The 17,866-nt window shown below is 38.3% G+C and overlaps 1 protein-coding gene across 4 annotated transcripts in view; it reads right to left on the minus strand.

Moving 5' to 3' along the window:
* Positions 1 to 1,880: 1,880 nt before the first annotated feature.
* MINDY2 (MINDY lysine 48 deubiquitinase 2) overlaps positions 1,881 to 17,866 on the minus strand; it is an 80,661-nt gene continuing 64,675 nt past the window's right edge. The window contains exons 10-11 of one of the 4 annotated variants that reach the window (XR_016439381.1): positions 13,835 to 16,885; positions 1,881 to 13,597 (exon numbers count right to left, since the gene is read on the minus strand). Coding sequence is in view for 3 of the 4 variants with exons in the window: in XM_090029301.1 (XP_089885427.1) it covers positions 16,748 to 16,885 (138 nt within the window). In the remaining variant the exon portion in view is untranslated. Of the gene's footprint in view, positions 16,886 to 17,866 lie in introns of all 4 variants that reach the window. The other 3 variants (XM_090029301.1, XM_090029303.1, XM_090029302.1) reach the window with 3 other exon arrangements.

Here is a 17,866-nt window from a genome sequence, read left to right on the forward strand (position 1 = left end):
CCCAAACTTTAAAGCCAGCTGCCTGGGAGGGGCAGCCATATTTCTAGTCAGGCATTGCTGGGAGAGTATTACATTAATAGGAATCGTGGAGCCATGAAATCAGTCTCCATTCCCCAGGTGTTAATAACCTCTGTCCTAGAGATTGGCAACCACTTGGCACGCATTCTTGAGACCATTTTATGTGGCAAGCCACAGCTGGCCCAAGCTCCAGGCGGCTGCCACCAGAGCCCAGGCTGTTCCCAGGAGGCTGCAAACCCTGCTGCAAGCAGCCTGAGCTCCAGTGGCAGGCAGCTGGGAAGCTGCAAGCTACTGCACCAAGATCTGTGGAGCTTCCATCCAACTTACTGCTGGTGGCAAGTGCATGTGTGCCTCAGGGAAGTTTGAAGATGAGGGGCCAGGGTTGTGCATCCCAAGGCATGTATGCAGCTACAAGAGCCAGGCCAGGGCTCTGGCCCCCAGTTCAGTTGCTTGCAGCCTGCCTGCCTGCAAGCTGCTGCATGTGCACATGTTCATGTGCTGCCAGCAATGAAGATTGGGCCCCTCATGCCTCCTCCACTGTCTGCCCCTGGCACACCAAGTTGAAGCATGAATTGAGTTAAGGATATTTTTGGTACTCTGGCCAAAAACATTGTTGACTCCTTTTTCATGGTCTTGATGTTGTACTATTCAAACTAGCCCTTTTTTTGTGATATTGCTGTCTGTGTTACTTCCTGGGAATGTTTCCCTTGTGTTTCACAGCCCTGTAGACTGTTTAGCTCTAGCTAAAAAGCTTAATTCAGGTATAGAAATAAGTGCCAGTTAAATATTGGAGGTACACTGTAAAGATGCTCAAGGTGAGATTTTGTATGATGAATTTAAATAAGAGACAGACATTTAACTTTAATTACAACAGGACTTATGATAAAAGTATCTTAACTTTTTTTGGCCTGGTTTGTTGTGTTGCTTTTTTGAAAGACTTCATATCCAGCAAATTATTGCACATTCCAAAGCCAAAACAAATAACTATTGATTTTTAAACTGAATACTACATGTTAGTAAAGCTTCTAGTTTTTTCTTTAACTGGAGAGTGATGTGTCCTGTCATGTGATTATACCACATGCCTACAACCCCCTCTTCAAAATCCTAGATCTGCACATGAATGCAGACAGTGCTAGAAAGAGTGTAGCTTTGGGCAGTTCAACTTATTGCAGGCCCCCATCCCACAAGAAGCTCTGTTGACAAGCTATACTGCCAAAATAATTATGCCAGAAAAAATGGAGCTGTTACTGTAACAACAAAATTGGTTACAAGCCACTTCCAGAAATAACTATTAGCAAAAGTTTTGTAGCATAGACCTTGCCTCAGTTGAAAGGGATGCTTATGAGAGAGTGGTAACAAGAATGCCTACAAACCAGTCACTTTAGTTTTACTTAAAGACAGGCAGACAAATGTAACATTTCAAATGTTGTCAAGTGCATCATGCTTGGAAACCATTTCAGAAATGGTAGCAGCTGATGGGTATGTATAGCCCCTGTTTCATGTAAGAACTCAATTTGATGTAGGCACTAGGCCTGTGCCATCAATGGCTGTCCCAACCAGCCCCAGTGTCCATGCACTTAGAAAAGCCCCGCACTTACTGACTCCTGCCTGGGGGGTGGGAGTGATCCCTGCTGCCCCACACTGCGTGGGGGTGCTCTGCCATGAGCCCCCAGAGGCCCTGATCATCATTGCTGCAGCTGGTGGATGTGGGGCTTTTTTTTAAATGCTGGGAGGCTGAGGCTAGGCAGGGGATGGGGCCAGGCAGGGCAGCCATGGGGGCTTTTTCCACAGCTCTCCCCCACCTGGGGAGAGGCAGGCACAGCTGAAGGAGCCACAGGAGAGCCTTCAGCCACCTGACTCTGCTTGCCTCTCCCCGATTGATCAGAATCACCAAATCTCTGACTGATTTGGCCGAAGCGAATAGGGACAGCGATTTGAATCGTCACATTGAATCACTGTCCTCCGAATCAGCCAAATCTGAATCCTAATCAAATACTTCCTTATTTGTACAGGTATAATAGCAGCTGCTATTTTGTAAATAAATCCAGGTTAAGTTAGTTGAAACACTAAAAACAAAAGTTGCATTTTTTGTTTTTATGATTTAATTTATTTTTATAGGACCCAAATTCATTTTTACTGGGCATTAGAAAGACATTTATCATCTATTTCATCAGGTAGCTTTGTTCTGAATTGTATCAAAGACCCTGACATTTTCTCCTTGGCCTTCAAAAGTGAGGCCAAAAAATTACAAGTCTGTGGACCTCACTATTCTGAAACTCAACAGTAAAAAGCTTCTTGTATGTGAACATGCTAGTATCATTTAAGCTTAAGGGCTGTGGTACATGTTCATTTAATGGTGCAATGGGATCTGATCTCTGATTCCCTACAATTTTGCTTTCTGCCTTGCCATACATACATATATATATAAAATACACTTTTGGCTGGTTTGCCATTTTACAGTGGCTTAAATTGAGTTCATGTGTAGCACCCTTGCCATTTATGCTGCAACAAGACATTAAATTGCAGCACAAATAAAACAGAGGGTGACTTACAAAGTTTTATTTTATAAAATAGTACTGGGAGAGCAATATTTTTAGTGTTACAAAGTTAGAGGATGAATGAAAACTGAGAAGCCAAGTCTAAAGCAGTGGTTACCAACCAGTGGATCTCAATATACCAGTAGATCTTGGAGCCTCTTGGAGTCAATCTGAGGCTGAGTGCCCACATGCACACACCCCAGCAGGTCAGTTCATGGGGGAGGGAAGGGGCAGGGGCTAAATTGAGGCCCCCATGGTGAGGGACAGTGCTGCAGAGGCAGAAGCAGGGGTAAGTTGGGTGGGACTTAATTGGTAGGGAGGCACACCCTCAAATATCTTTTTCTCCCTTTGCCTCCATTTGCTCTCCCCTCCCCCCAGCCCTTTCCCTCTCCACAGATCTGCTGGGCAGGGAGGAAGCAGCGCACAGTAGATCTTGGGTTGCTTTTAAATGCTAAAGGTGATCTCCCACTTGAAAAGGTTGGAGACCACTGGTTTAAAGGCTATAATGAAGAACAAATTGCTAGTGCAAGCACTTTTTTATACCCTCCGAATACCCAGTACATTTCACCTGTCTGCTGCTAGGGAAGATCTCTTAAGTGTCTGGCTACCTGCTGGTTATGAGGTTAGTGTTCATTTTAAGTTCTATGTTATTTTAATCCATTTTGGGCTACAATGTTGCAAAAAAGTTAAAAATGCGGTGTTCATTACTTCTTGCAAAACAGCATTTCAGCTGAATAAACTAGGCTTGGATCTTCAGTTTTCAGAGAGAAGAATAAGTGTTTGTGTTGGTGCAATATAATGGCGATTCAACAGCTGTCTAAATGCAACTCATCTCTCCAAACTCTATGTTCCCAATTGTTGGAAATAGATGAAAAAAATTAATCTGAGTTCTGGAAGTAACCCCGAGTCGGGATTTATTTGTGTAATAAGACAGCATAATTGCTTCAGTATACAACTTGTATAAGAAAACTGAGTAATATGAGTCTGCAGTTAAAACTGAACCTTTACTCAGCAGCAATTGGTTGGAGTTGTGCAAATCACTATTTTTTGTGCTTCACTGGCAGTTCCAAAAAACATTTTAAAAAGTTGTAGGCAACCAAGAAACTGAAGTGGCAGAAACAAAACATTCTGCTAAATTTAAACGTATTTAACATGCAATATATTTTTATCTCATTATATTCAAAGGTCTTCCTAAAGTATCACATGGAAGAAGCATTTTGATTTTCCTTCAACTTCCTCCCTACAGAATTTTAGGATTGAGGATTTGATTGAAGGAGTTTGGAAAAATCAGTATGGATTCATTACATATTTTGTCAAGCCAAATGTTTCTATGGAAAAGCAATTTTCAGCCAAAAAATGCAGAAATAAGCAAAGTAATAGCCCAGATGAAGCCATGTAAAACAGACTTTTGTTAATCCAATTTGTGCATGCTGAAGATGTGGTCACAGAACCCTTGCAGCCTTTTCAAAAGGGGCACCAACTGGTACAGTGTAATTGTTGTGTGCAAGTGAGCTGCGAGTGACTCAGGTGCAGCAAAACCACTCCAACTTTAACACTCCTTCATACACGTTTTGTTTCATTTGAATCTTCCTCAGCTCATTCACCATTAAAACACACCAGCTGCTGCCCTTTTGAAACATTCCCCTTTTGAAAGGGCTCCAAGCATCCTTGTGGCCACATCCCTAGCCATTATCTTATTTCTGATAGGATCTCCACAGCTATGTATGCCAGAACAAAAAAATCTTGTGCTGTAACCCAAGGATGTCAAACTCACCTGGGGCCTGAGAAGGATCCAGGCTGCAGGGCTTGCAGGCTGGATCCAACTCAGAGCATAGGGTCTGCCGCAGTGGCCGTGGCAGCAGCGTAGGGTTCAGCAGGGGCAGTGTAGGGACTGGCAGGAGAGTGGAGTCCTGTAGCAGCAAGCTAAGCTCACCATTGGTAGTGGTGCTCAACTTCTAGTGCCCTCCAGCAGAGGCTCCACAAGCTGAATCTGGCCACTAGGCCATATAATTTACAACAGCAGTGTCAAATAAGCACCTTGACTACAATGCCCCTGCACTAATTTTGTAACTATTAGTAGGCAGACTATTTCCATTATGCCTAATCTTAGTTTAAAATATACAGGCTAGTAGTTTTACTGGTTCATTAGCTACATTACTTACTAATAAGTTGCCACTTCCAAGGCAAAATGCAGTAGTAAAGTCTTGTACATACAGACATAAAACTGTAGAGCATGAGTTCACTTAAGTGTATCTAATCTTCAAATATTTAGATTTACAGGACCCTGCTGTTCAGATTAAAATGCCTTGTTTTCTTATTTTTAAATTAGCTGCATGAAAGAAGATACCCGTAACATGATTTTGAGACACTTCTGCAGTAGTAAATCCTATTCCTTGAATCAAGAGGACAACTTAAACTCAGACACCGAAATGATGAGAACAGAATTAAGTTGTATCAAAACATGAGGGGCATGATGTTAGTCAAAACATAATGTAAAGACATCTGATGGAAGAACTGTATATTTACATTTCTCAGGCTGTATATTAGACAAGTTGTTATAATAATGATAGCCATCTTGATTTAAAACGGGATCTTTTTATGAATTTTATATTGGAAATCTATAATCAAGATTTAAACCCCAAACTAATTCCCTTTATTAAATTGAAATTATATCTTATCTTAGTCTTAGAAGCCAAAAGAATATTCTTAAAGATAAAATAGACTTTTTATTTTTTACTTTTAAACCTCAAAAACTGAGGAAGAAAATTGGCTAGGCTTTTAATAAGATAAGGCTGTTAAGTCTCTCTTGAAAATACTACCTTAAAATTTAGCTTTAGTTCACAAGTTTTTTCTGTTTATAAGCCTGTGCTTTTACAGAATTCTTCATTATTGTTGGGTCTAAATAATATGCAATACTGATATTCACATTAGCTATTAACTGCTCAACCTTTGAAATAATTCTAAGCCTAACCACCAGAACAATTAAATATCAGACCTCAGTTCACGCTCACTTCCAATCTAGTTTCACATGCTGATAATGGACATACCTGCATTACAAATTTTAAGGATTGGACCGCTATATTCAGAGATTGTGTTATGAATTTTAGGTGTCTCCTACCAAACAATATCACAGCAAAAAAACATCAGAAAGTCTGCTTATTTACAGAGTAAGTGTGAAGAGAAAGTTTCTAGCTTGACAAAGAATAAGTTTGTTTTCTAATTCTTGCTTTTTTAAATTTTATCCCTCTTGACCCTGCATAGGGGGAACGTAGCAAGCCTGTGTCATAGATCTCTTTGTCTTGCACATCCAGCAACTATTCAGGATCTACAGTTACTTAATTATCATAACTGAAACTTTCCCCTGGGGTCTTCTTTTTGGCTGAGTACCAAATAGATTTCAGAGAGGCAAATCTGAGAAATAGATGGGATGGAAAAGCCACAATTCGAAGCCACATTTAGTCACTAGCATGGAGTGTGTGGAGCTCCTTGATTCAGCTTTCTTGTTCTTGATGGTTTGCACTTACAAGTATAACAGTTCTCTGGCATCATACTTCTCATCCATGCTCTTGCCTGTTGAGAGGTAGTCAGTCATGAACAACTCGTTTGCACTGTCCCAAATAACCTGGGCCAGAACCTATTGACCAATGTCATCATTTTGAACTTTTGAGAGAGAGACAGACTGTCTTTGCACTTCTACAACATGCTCAAAGGTCTGTTTAGTGCTTCTCAGTCAGGCTGCTTCAGAACCCTAGGATGCCTTGCAGTGTTTTCAAGGGTGTCATGAAAGGTTAGGAGTGCAAGCAGGATTCAGAAGAAAAACTCAGAGATTTCATCAAATAACAATCCAGTCCATTGTGGTCTTTTTGAGTTCTTTGCAACAGAAAAAAAAATGCTTTTCTGCAGTTTAAAAAGCAAGAGCTTTTTCCACAGAGTGCCTTTAGTCTACAAAGGCTGAGAACCACTGGTAGAGTCTGGGGATCGAAGTGGTAAACCCACATCATCCTAAATAACAAACCCACCACTTTTGTGGGGGTTGAGGCCACCCCAAGAATTCTCTGGTAATACGAACTCATGCTGTTTTCTGATCAGTGCATAACATTCTGCACTCACCGTTTGCTGACGCTTCTCATGCCCAAGTCTTCATCAAGGATGGCACGCATTAACTCCATGCTGATATCCATTCTCCAAGTTATGCGCCCAACTTTGATTATCTGTCATTCATTACCATCTTGTAGACTGTATCTGTTTGTACTGGTGTCAAGGTCTCTGGGGAGACTGCCCTGGCTTCATTCTTAGTATTCTCTCTTTATTCCTCTCCCTTCGTTAGGTGTTCAGTTGTTTGGGTTCCTTACTATGGCATATGAAGCACCCTCATTCCTAACGTTGCTACTGTGCTCTCAAGGATTTTCTTTGAGGGCTACACCTTTCATAAGAGGTTGAGGCTCTGATTTTAATGGTTAATTTTTTAAAATTTTTAGTAACTGACTTATCTTGATATGTCCTCATATAAGCTCTGCGTAGGTAAATCACTTCTAATAAAAGAAGTGCACATATATGAAGTTTGATTTGTGAAATCCATTGGTTCCTCAGGTAGGTCATTAAATAGGTTGGGCTATATAACTTATGGACTCTTTTAGATAGTTTTACATCATTAGTCATTGCTGTTCATAAACTGGAAATTGTAGTAAGAAAACACATGACGTTTCATGATTTTATATAGTATTACAAATTGTATTCCTTCCGAAATAGCTTTGGTAGGTTTACAGTAGTGTCTGGTGTGTAGGGAATCATGGTTATGAACTGATGTAGCAACTTAAGTCATTGCACAGAATGCTTTGTTAATGTAAAAACAAGGTAATTCCTTTTTTTCATGGTGTTATTCGTACAAATTATTACAACAGAAGAAAACAATTACATGTCAACATTTTTCCCAAGTTTTCATATTCTTGTCTGTTCAAATGCTTTATTTTTAAACATGAATAGAATGTGATGAACATTTTTTGTTCCTTATGGCATTGGCCCTTTGTATGCATTCATTTGCATCCTCAAATAATACTGCTATAGAAATGCTGTAGAGCATTTTTCATCCTAGTTTCTAAATGTACTTTGTAAGTAATTGTGTCTTGCGCTATACCTGGCATACACATTTTGGAGATGAGAATTAAAACCAGTAATTGAATCTTAATTTTTAAATGAGTTCAGAAAGAAAATAGGAATATATTTCTTCTACTCCAGCAATTTTCCCTAAATATCATGAACAGGAGTAATAAGCTGGTAGCAGTTTGTTAATTTAGTTTTCAGCATATTTTTGTTCTTTTTCCTTTTGGACATATCTGCATTAAAAATTTTAAGGATTGGACAGCTATACTATGTTTTAATCCAGCAGTACTATGATGGATCACATTATAACACGTGTACAGTTCATCCGCAACCTCCAACTCAAGTATTAAAACAGAGTATTTTCAGTTACTTGGTAGCTTTCGTATTGAATTTAAACACAAGATTTTCTAACACTTCTTGTCCATAGCAGAAGTATTCAATGACTGTTTTTAAACTTTGAATAGAAATAGCTGTGAACAAAGAGCTGACTACTATCCAGAGAACCACTCCACCATTCCCCAAGGTAGGTTGGTTATTGAATCTGTATTTAATCCGAGCATGAAGCTGACCAATGAGAGAGTGTCACCTGCTAGAGAGTATTAGAGGGTAGAAAAGGACAAGCCTTTTTCATAATCTCTCCCTTCCCCACTCTTTCCCCCCAATCACAACAGAAAGAACACTGCTGGAGGAGCAAAGGCCAGCAGAAGGGAATTGGAACTCTGAATTTAAAAAAAACCCTTAAATGGCAAGGACAGAAATAGCATACATGTGCTTTATGTATCCTCCTTCAGAGAATCAAGGAAGGGGTTAATATTGAGGTCCCATTTCCCAAGAAGATATGCCAGACCAGAGGGTCTATGTCAGGGAATACGTGTCAAAGCAAAAACAAAAGACATTGCCTTTGTGCATACCTAGACAGAGAAACTGAACAGTACTCAGAGCTAATGTATACATCCAAACATAGCATCCCAGTGAATATCTAGAAAGGGCAGATTGACAAGTTATTAATTCCTTAATTGTGAATCCTTCGGTCCCTTTTCTGCGTTGTCTACATTGTTTTAATTATTGTCAAAAGCATGGAAGTTGCTGCTTTTCAAGTAGTCAAATTGTTATATGCAAGAGGAAAGCTTTGCAACTGAAGTCAAACCCTTGTGTTTACAGGTGAGTGGGAAGCAGGAAGGGAAAATATTTGTAGCTGATATTTTTATTTGCCAGATCAAAAGCCTGAAATTGAATGAATAAATAACTGAAAACATGATGATAGGGTGCAGTTGTATTGCAGGTAGCCCCTGGCCTTAATCTAGCTAGAACAGGTGCCAATTATAATGAAGATATGGGAATAGATTCCAGTCTAGCATAACAATTTTAGTATGGGCCCAGCATCCATAGTGGGATTACACAAGTCAACACTGGAGTCCTTGTCGTCATGTCTTCACTATTATAAATTACTTTTGTTGGCTAGATTAAAGGAGCAAGGTATTCAAAGCACACCGACTTCCAAAGGGAGTGGGTTGTCCAGTGGCTTTAGATATTCCCACAAAATCCTATCCTTCCTGATCATGTCAAGGGACTAAAAGAACCTCTTTGAACTTCTAAAATTTTTGGCCATTTTTTTTTTAGAAGAGAAAGTATAATTATTTGTCTGAAAGATGATTAACCATGTCAATGCAGAACAAACGTAGGTTACATTACGAGTTCAGCCTTTTATCTCCTCCACGGATTCTACTTCTGGATCACATAAAAAGCCTGGAAATAACTTTTAAAGCAAAAATTAAATCATCCATTTTACCTAACCAGGTACAAATCTGAGCACAGCTGTAGTATTTCCCAACTCCTGAATTCAAGGCATGAAACAAGAGCTCAATGGCTAGGTCATGCCTTTGGGTTTCATATTTACTGAAATGAAATGAAACTTTTTAATACTGAAATCAAATATTTTGATTTATTTCTACATAATGTCCACCATCTCTTTTAAGAGCAATTCAGCCTGTGTCCTTGGTATTATGCCAGTAAAAAACAGAACACTCAAACATACATTTAACGCTAAGTAGTCCAAAGAAAAGCTTCCAAAACTATAAAACAAAGGCATTCTTAAAGTAATAGAAAATGAAAATGAAAAACTAAAAATGTATTGACACGGAGATCTTAAAATATGTTCACTAATGCCTTAACATTGAAACTGGTGAAGCCTACTTGAGTTGTACCACTGATTTCAATGACAGACAAGGCTAACACAAAAACATTTCTATTCTTCAACTTAGTTAAATAAAGCATTTGAAACAGTCATATGATTACTTCAAACAATTTAATAAATTCTGTTGGGGAAAAAATAATTTTTTTTTTTTTTGGTCTGAGCAGCTGGATATCATAATAGCAAAAAGCTAATAGAGGAGTTTTTAAGTCTGCCAATTATGAATGTCATGATAGCAGTGCTACTTTATCTGGCTGGAATCTAGGAATTTCAGAGATGAGACAACCAAAAATTGAATTCTGGGCCATGACAGGAAGTACTGGTGAAAGGATGTGTATCAAAGACAGAAAAAAAAAAGAGCAACAGCTGTAGCAACTTTTAGAAGCTTGGAGAGTTTTCTTGCCGTTGAAAAAGAAGTATAGCATCTGAAGCAGAGGTTGTTAATCAAGTTTCACATATTGCACTCAGTATGGCTCAGAGGGATTTTATTAGCTATTGCAATACACCAGTTTTCCCTACAGGTATACAAACCATGTAATTAGGAAAGATTCTGATAGTATTGCCTCATTTGCTTTAATTAAATAAAGAAGTGCAACTAAAGTAAGTACATTTTGTATGGATTGATTTATGCTTTTATTTTTCTCATACAGGACAAATAACCAGAAACAGTTTTTAAAGCAGCCAATTTATGCTACACCTTTCCATGTTGTAGTTAGAGTTTTTGAAATGTTATCAGAACGTTCTTGTATGGGAGACCAGACGGAGCCAACTGGCCAGTCTCACAAAACAATGGTTTCCATGCCTTCAGAATACTGCTTACTTCTGTTAGTCAGTTTATGCCCAATGACACTTAGAATTCTTACTCAGAAATACAACTCAAAGACGCATTTATTCTGTATTGCTTAAACTGTCTTTCATATGGATGAAAATGCCTACAACAACCAAAAAAACATACAGTTGCAAAGCAACTAAGTTCCAACGTCTACAGAAGCTGTTTTCAAGTTACTAAAGAAAAAGTTTATGATGACAAAAAAAAAAGTCAGTCAATACAAAAATGACATTTAATAGAAATAAATCCTTGGAATAGCTGAAATGACAAATAGAACGGGTCATCTTTTTGTCCCAGTAAAGGAACACACACGTACATGGAGAGGAGGCAACAACAGGGCAGGGAATAAATGCAGCTGACCAGCTGTTCTCATCCTGTGAAGTAAGTAGTTCTGTCAAACATTGCTTGGAGGAGGACAGAATCTGGCAGGCACATTATGTGCCTTAACTATCTTGGCCAGAAAGAACAATCCTCAAAGGTCTGTTCTAACACCATAAGCAGTAGCAGTAGCTTTATGAAGGAAGTGCTAAACAACCCTAAGCTGAAGGAAAGTAGAAAGGTGACTAGAGAGCCAACATGATTCTCCCTCTCAACCCCAAGAAGAGAGCATGAACTCGGAATGGCTGACATTGCTTAAGGATTTTTTTTTTCCATTTCCCATGGCCAGGTACAAGAACATGGTATTACTACCAAGAAGAGTTTATGACCCTTATGGAAAGGGAGGTAATTCAGGTCAACTTCTATATAGTCAGGTTTGAAGTAGGAAAGGATGTACTTCATTTGACCATTCTTAAATAACAACCTTTTAAAAATGACTGTCCCTCTCCAAAAAATAGCATTACCATTATCATGCTGCAGATTCCAGAATGGTAAGGTAAAAAGGGAGTTCAACAAATACTTACCCTGAAACATCACTATTTTCTTATTCTGTTCACATCCTTATACTGGTGCATAATCACCATAGTGGAGCTGGAACTATGCATTTAAACTGAGTATCTTGCCACAATGATGCTTTTTTTCCCTTAGTGCCATAAATTTTCTTTTTGAAATCAAATTGTGCTTATACCCGGCATAGTGAAACATCTGAGCCTTATATTGAGACTATTAATATAACAGAAGGTTTACAGTCTGTGTCATAATATGCACTCAGTGAAAGGAATCACACTGATTAGGTAGAGTGGATGTTAATAGATAGTTTAAGGATACAGCCTTCACAAGTTCTTAAAATTAATTTATATCCTACATTGTATAAAATATATAAAGCCATTAGAAAACTATATGAGTAGATAAAATAAGGACATACTAGGAAACAGCAGAATTACAGCTTTCGTTTGCATTTCCCTGTAATTACATTATGACAGCAAAGAAGTTCCTTTGCCTAAATGGTCTTACGCAGTGGTTTACAAGACAACAGATGCCAGTAGAAGTCCATATAAAACACAGATTGCATTTAGCTAGGAAATGAGGTCCATACAATTCCCAATAAATCTTCTCAAGATAGCTTAATACACTTTAGGTTGACAGAGAGAAAGAGAACTAAATGGTATATTTAGGACAAGAAATGTTTACATAAAAGACAACTATTTTAACAGATGGATTAGAAAGAAAATAACCAAATATTAAAATTATTTGAAATTACAATGCTGTAGAAAGAGGTCAGATTAATAGCACTGAAAGAGAGAGCAGATACAGTAAAGTAGTCAGAAGTGTAAGTGTCAGTTTTCACAAATACATCTTAACATTAATTACAAGACCCACCATTACAGGTCAGAGCAGTTCCATTTAAGTGTCCATTCAATCTTTGGATTTATTAAAGCTAAACATATATCAATTTTGAAGGGGGCAGGAGTTGTGATGTAGGAATTCACTCTAGGAAATTAAATTAAGGCCACCAAACTAATTTAACACTAGAAACTGCCTGGCATCTGAGTGGATTTTCTGCTTGGAAAAAGAGAAGCAAGTCATCAGCTACCTGGAGGATAGCGTAGAGTGCATCCTTAGCAAGTCTGCAGATGACAACAAGCTGCGGGGGGAGTAGTAGATACGCTGGAGGGTAGGGCTAGGATTCAGAGTGACCTAGACAATTGAAGGATTGGGCCTGGTGGTTACAGTGAACAATAGGCTGAATACGAGCCAGCAGTGTGCCCTTGTTGCCAAGAAGGCTAACAGCATACTGGGCTCCTTTGGTAGGAGTGTTGCCAGCAAGTCAAGGGAAGTCTGGAGTACTGTGCTCAGTTTTGGGCCCCCCACTACAGAAAGGATGTGGACATGGGAGAGAGTCTAGGGGAGGGCAACAAAAATGGTTTTGGGGCTGGGGCACATGACTTCTGAGGAGAGGCTGAGGGAACTGGACTTATTAAATCCCCCCTCAGTCTCTTCTCTAGACTAAATAACAGCCTTCAACCACCAAAGGGGAATTCAAAAGAGGCTGGAGCTAGACTGTTTTCAGTGGTAGCAGATGACAGAATAAGAAGCAACGGTCCCAAGTTGCAGCAAGGGAGGTTTAGGTTAGATATTAGGAAGAATTTTCTCACTATGAGGGTAGTAAAACACTGGAATAGGACTCTCCATCCTTGAAGGTTAAGATCTGGCTAGATAAAGCCTTGGCTTGGATGATCTAGTTAGGGATGGTCCTGCTTTGAGCAGGGGGTTGGACTAGATGGCCCCCTGAGGTCCCTTCCAACTCTAATTTTCTATGATTCTAGGTTTCTTGCTTCCTTAGGCTTTCCATCTGGGATAGAGCCTTTGTCTTGTTAACAGTTGTTCTCAGATGCTGAATCTGAACATCACAGCCCAAAACAATACTGCAAGATGGCAAGAAAACCCAGGCCACAGAACTCAAACTAACAAACCCTCACCTCAAAGCTGCCAAGATTTCTTCTCATCTCTGAAGATGAATCTCACTGCAATTCACCTGGAGATCTGGACACATGACATAAAAAGGACAGATCAGAAGAAGTGGGATTATTTAGAGAAGACTGAGTAGATTTGATAGCAGGCTTCAAATACAAAAAAGTTACTATAAAGAGATAGTGACAATTGTTCTGAATGTCTACACCGTACAGAATGAAAAGATCTCAAATTACAACGAGGGAGATTTAGACTAGATATTAAAAACGTGTTTTAATGATGAGGGTAGTTAAGAATTGAACAGATTACCTAGGAAGGTCATGGACTGTCCATCACTGGAAGTTAAGTGTAGGTTAGACAAATATTTGTCTGAGATGGTTTAGACAAGGAAGACCCCTCCCTTGAGCAGGGTGCTGGACTAGATGATCTTTCAGTCTTATTTCTCCTGTGATTCTACGATTTAGGTCACTCCTAAATTCGGCTGAAAGCAAACCAGCATCCTAGAAGTAAAAGCCTTAATATTTAATCTTTTTCAGAACTGTAGCTTTCATTTACTTAATAAACACATTCAACACTATCAAACCTGAATAGTTCTGAAATTGATAAAATCTTTATTGAGGAGAAACCGAATTCTCTAGAAAACTTATTTTTTAAACAGACATTCTTATTTCATTTGTTTTCTTCCACTGTTACCAAATATGACAATATTACCATCTACATTATGTTTCAGGAGAGTCAGTGGGACATGGAGTGGAGGTGCTACACAAACTTTTCTGGTACTACTAGTAAATACAGTTAATTATTTTGTGACTTTAGTTTACAAAATTATTTACAGTAAACTCCAGTTAATTCACCACTCCAAAGGGAATGCAAACAATAGTGACTCTTCCAATAAACAGGAGTTGATACTATGGGAAAGATGGAAAACTGGTAATTATCCCATATATCAATTAACTATGGTTTACTAAACTTGACAGCTGTAATGCCAAATTAATTTTAGTTGGGAATGCAAAATGGCAGTATTGTTACCAGAAATAATTAATTAACAAAGCTTAAAGTTGACACATTTATTTGTCAAGGGCAATAAATAAATGGATATACACAAGTATGGGAAAAATCCCTTCACTAACACATTGCTTTTTAAACAACATTCTAGTTTGGTGCCTTTGTTGCTCCAATATAATACAACGTTGATATCTTCCATTCAGTGTAAAGAAAAGCAGATCTATTAAGCTTATGTTCATCCTAATATTAATATCAATTTATATAAAGAAATGTTTCATTTCAGCAAAAGAAATGAAGTTAACTGTTTGACACAGATTGTTATTTTAGCTAGGTATTAATAACCAAGTATAGTTCTATCTAATTGCCAAGAAGTTTCTGTATCTGAGATTTAATGTCCAACAAAGACCTTCTTTAACCATTCATCACTTCAGTATAATAAAAAGAATGTAGTAACAAAGTGTAACAAATGGATAGAAAGAAAAAGCTGAGGAAAAAAGTAATCCAGACTGTCCACAGTTATTGTAATAAATAATCTTACTTTATATCAGTCTACTTTTTTTTATTTTAGTATGCAACAGATTTGTGTGATGACTGGTTCTGATCATGATGGCAACGCTGTTTGAAAAAACTTTAGAGCAGTTCTTTACCCATAAATCTATGTTTCAAAATCAAGACTTTTTAAAAATTGCACCCGACAGACATCTTACATCCAAAAATAGGAATGTCATGTTCCAGCTGGCTGCTTTAAGCGGTTCCAGACTCAATGATGAGAATGCACTTACCCAGACTTAGTGTGCAAATCAGGACTTTTCCAGCACAAGCAGCCCTTTTCAAAGTATCTACAAATTGCTAAATATAAAGTTTATCAAAAAGGATCAGCAATAAAGTAATCATTACTGACTTTCCCTATTGAAATGGAGGATTTGTGGTTTCCTCATAATAAAATTCAGCAAATATTTTGTTTCTGTATCCTATAAATTCTGCGAGATGCAATGTGTTTATTTGGTTCCCATAAATTAGAAAATCTGGTTATTTCTACAGACATTTCCCAAAACTTTAGATTAGTGATTTAAAAAACAAAGTGATACTACACCTGTGAGACTTTCCAAACAATCCTAGAGAGCAATTTAACCTCTCTCTGACCCAGCAAAAGTGTGCTTTTTACAGATGCATGATTTAAAAAAAAAGGATTGTGAACAGTACACCTGCTTAAATGTACAAGTGGACATGTTAACATCATCTTAAGGTTCAAGGTACTTCTGGAAAAAGGCAGATATTAAGTTAGTTATTTTAATTCTGCATTCCTACATAGGAGAAGGGTTATTATAGACTTTTAGTTTCCTTCCACATATCACCTACCACATGAAGAGGTCAATAAATAATAACAACTTCTCTGGTCCAGTTTACCTATAAGAGAAAATTCTAAAGAAAAGAAACTATAAAATCATTTGTTCAACCCTGATAAATTCTGAGTTACAATACCCAGTTTTTAACTGCAAGAGAAGTAATAATGAAGATTTATCTTGCTTATCAATAGATGCTCCGGTTTTCTGTAACACACAATTTTCAGTAAGACGTTTGACAGACCACCTACTAATAGGGCAAAAGTAAAGCTGGCTGGATGGTGCAATGACAGCACTAACCAGTGTAATCCTGGGAAAAAGAATGCACGTGGGACACCAGAACCTGAACACGAGGAATCTGGGCATGATGAGGAGGCAGTGTGCTGGGAAGCTCATTGGGCTCTAGTGCCATAAATACCCAGTCTAAGTTATATTTCATACCATGAAAAGAACCATGATTCTGTTGTGCTGATGTAAAGACTTCAGGAAGAAATCTGACACAAAACATATTACTTCCTTTCTGTTAAGATGAAATAGCTTACTAACTGATATTATGAATAATGCATGTCACTATGACACAAAACTTGCTGTGATGTGTGTTCAGCTACAAGGTGCAATATTCTCATGACTGACTCAAAGCACAGCCGCATCCGATTGTGATTTGGAATTTCATCTCGACAAGCGTGCACTAGGACTTTGACAAAAGTCTGTACGATTGTAACAAAGTGGTCACCCATCCTCTCCTTAAGCAGGAACAAAATCCATGGGGATAATCAGGCACAGGCGGCATGTAACGGGTTTATCTTCCTTTTTATTCCTTGTGTTCTTATTTCCGACAACGTGCACTTGGCTGCAGGCAACAATCCATCTCCTGTTACAAAATGACACAACTGTTCTTTTCTTTTTCTTTCTCCTTCTCTTTCTCTTTCTCCTTCTCCCGAGGTTCTTTTCGTTTGCGTTCACTGCTCCCAGATTGTCTTCCGCTTGCTGGAGAAGCTGCTCCTTGTACCTGCTACAAGGAAAGATAGTTTAAAATCACAAGTATTGCAAACAATAACCTTCCCTCCCCCCCACCCCCTGCCAAAAAACAAAAAGGGATAAACTTAAATTTGTTGCTCTGGTGAAAGGATGAGAAAAGAAACAGCCATCAAAAACAGGCATTAGACCTATATTTTGTGCTGTTTTAAGCCTAATTATTTCCCTTACCAAACCACCCCAGGGAAAAAAAATTATATTGCCATCTACCTGTAATATGACATTTTGATGCAAAATAACACAAAGAATGGATTTATGTAATTTTATGCAAAAGTACAAATTCCCGTTAAGTCCCATATTTGGATATTTAGAAATTATGCAGCAGCATGGTGGATACCTCAGTTGGCTAAAAATAGAACAAAATCTGCAGTGTGAAAGGGCCAACACTAAGTACTTAAAGCATCTATCATGAATTACCTCAAAATTATTTATGCTGAAATAATGAAGAGGGGACAGAATATTGTTGCATCTTGGCTCCTTAATCAAACAAGAATAGCTTCAAACTAGGGTCAGTGGGGCATGGAGACAAAAGCCCATTGATAAAAGAGCAAGATGACTGAGGGACAAAGGCCAAGAGCAAGAAAACAATACAGAGTTTTCAGAAAAGGAAACAAGGCTGTAAAAAGGAATTAAGCATGGCAACCCAAGATGTTTACATACTAATACAAGAAAAGTGGGGAATAAATCAGGAAGAATTAGAAATCATAGTGCACACACAAAATGATGATATTATTCGTATAACAGACAAGTGGCATGGTTCACATGATTGGAACATTGTCCTGGATGGGTAAATCTTGTTCTGGAAGGACAGGCATGAAAAAAAGGAGGCAGTGTTGCCTTGTTCTGAGCTACAGAATGAAGTGGGCAGTAGGTTTCTTCAAAACCTCTGGGTTAGGGTAAAAGGGGAAAATCAGGAAAGGCATCTAATGCAGTCACCAGATGCAATTCTTCCATTCTA

This window comes from Crocodylus siamensis, chromosome 15 (assembly GCF_052110815.1).
Source record: "Crocodylus siamensis isolate JL-2025a chromosome 15, ASM5211081v1, whole genome shotgun sequence".
Taxonomy (NCBI): domain Eukaryota; kingdom Metazoa; phylum Chordata; order Crocodylia; family Crocodylidae; genus Crocodylus; species Crocodylus siamensis.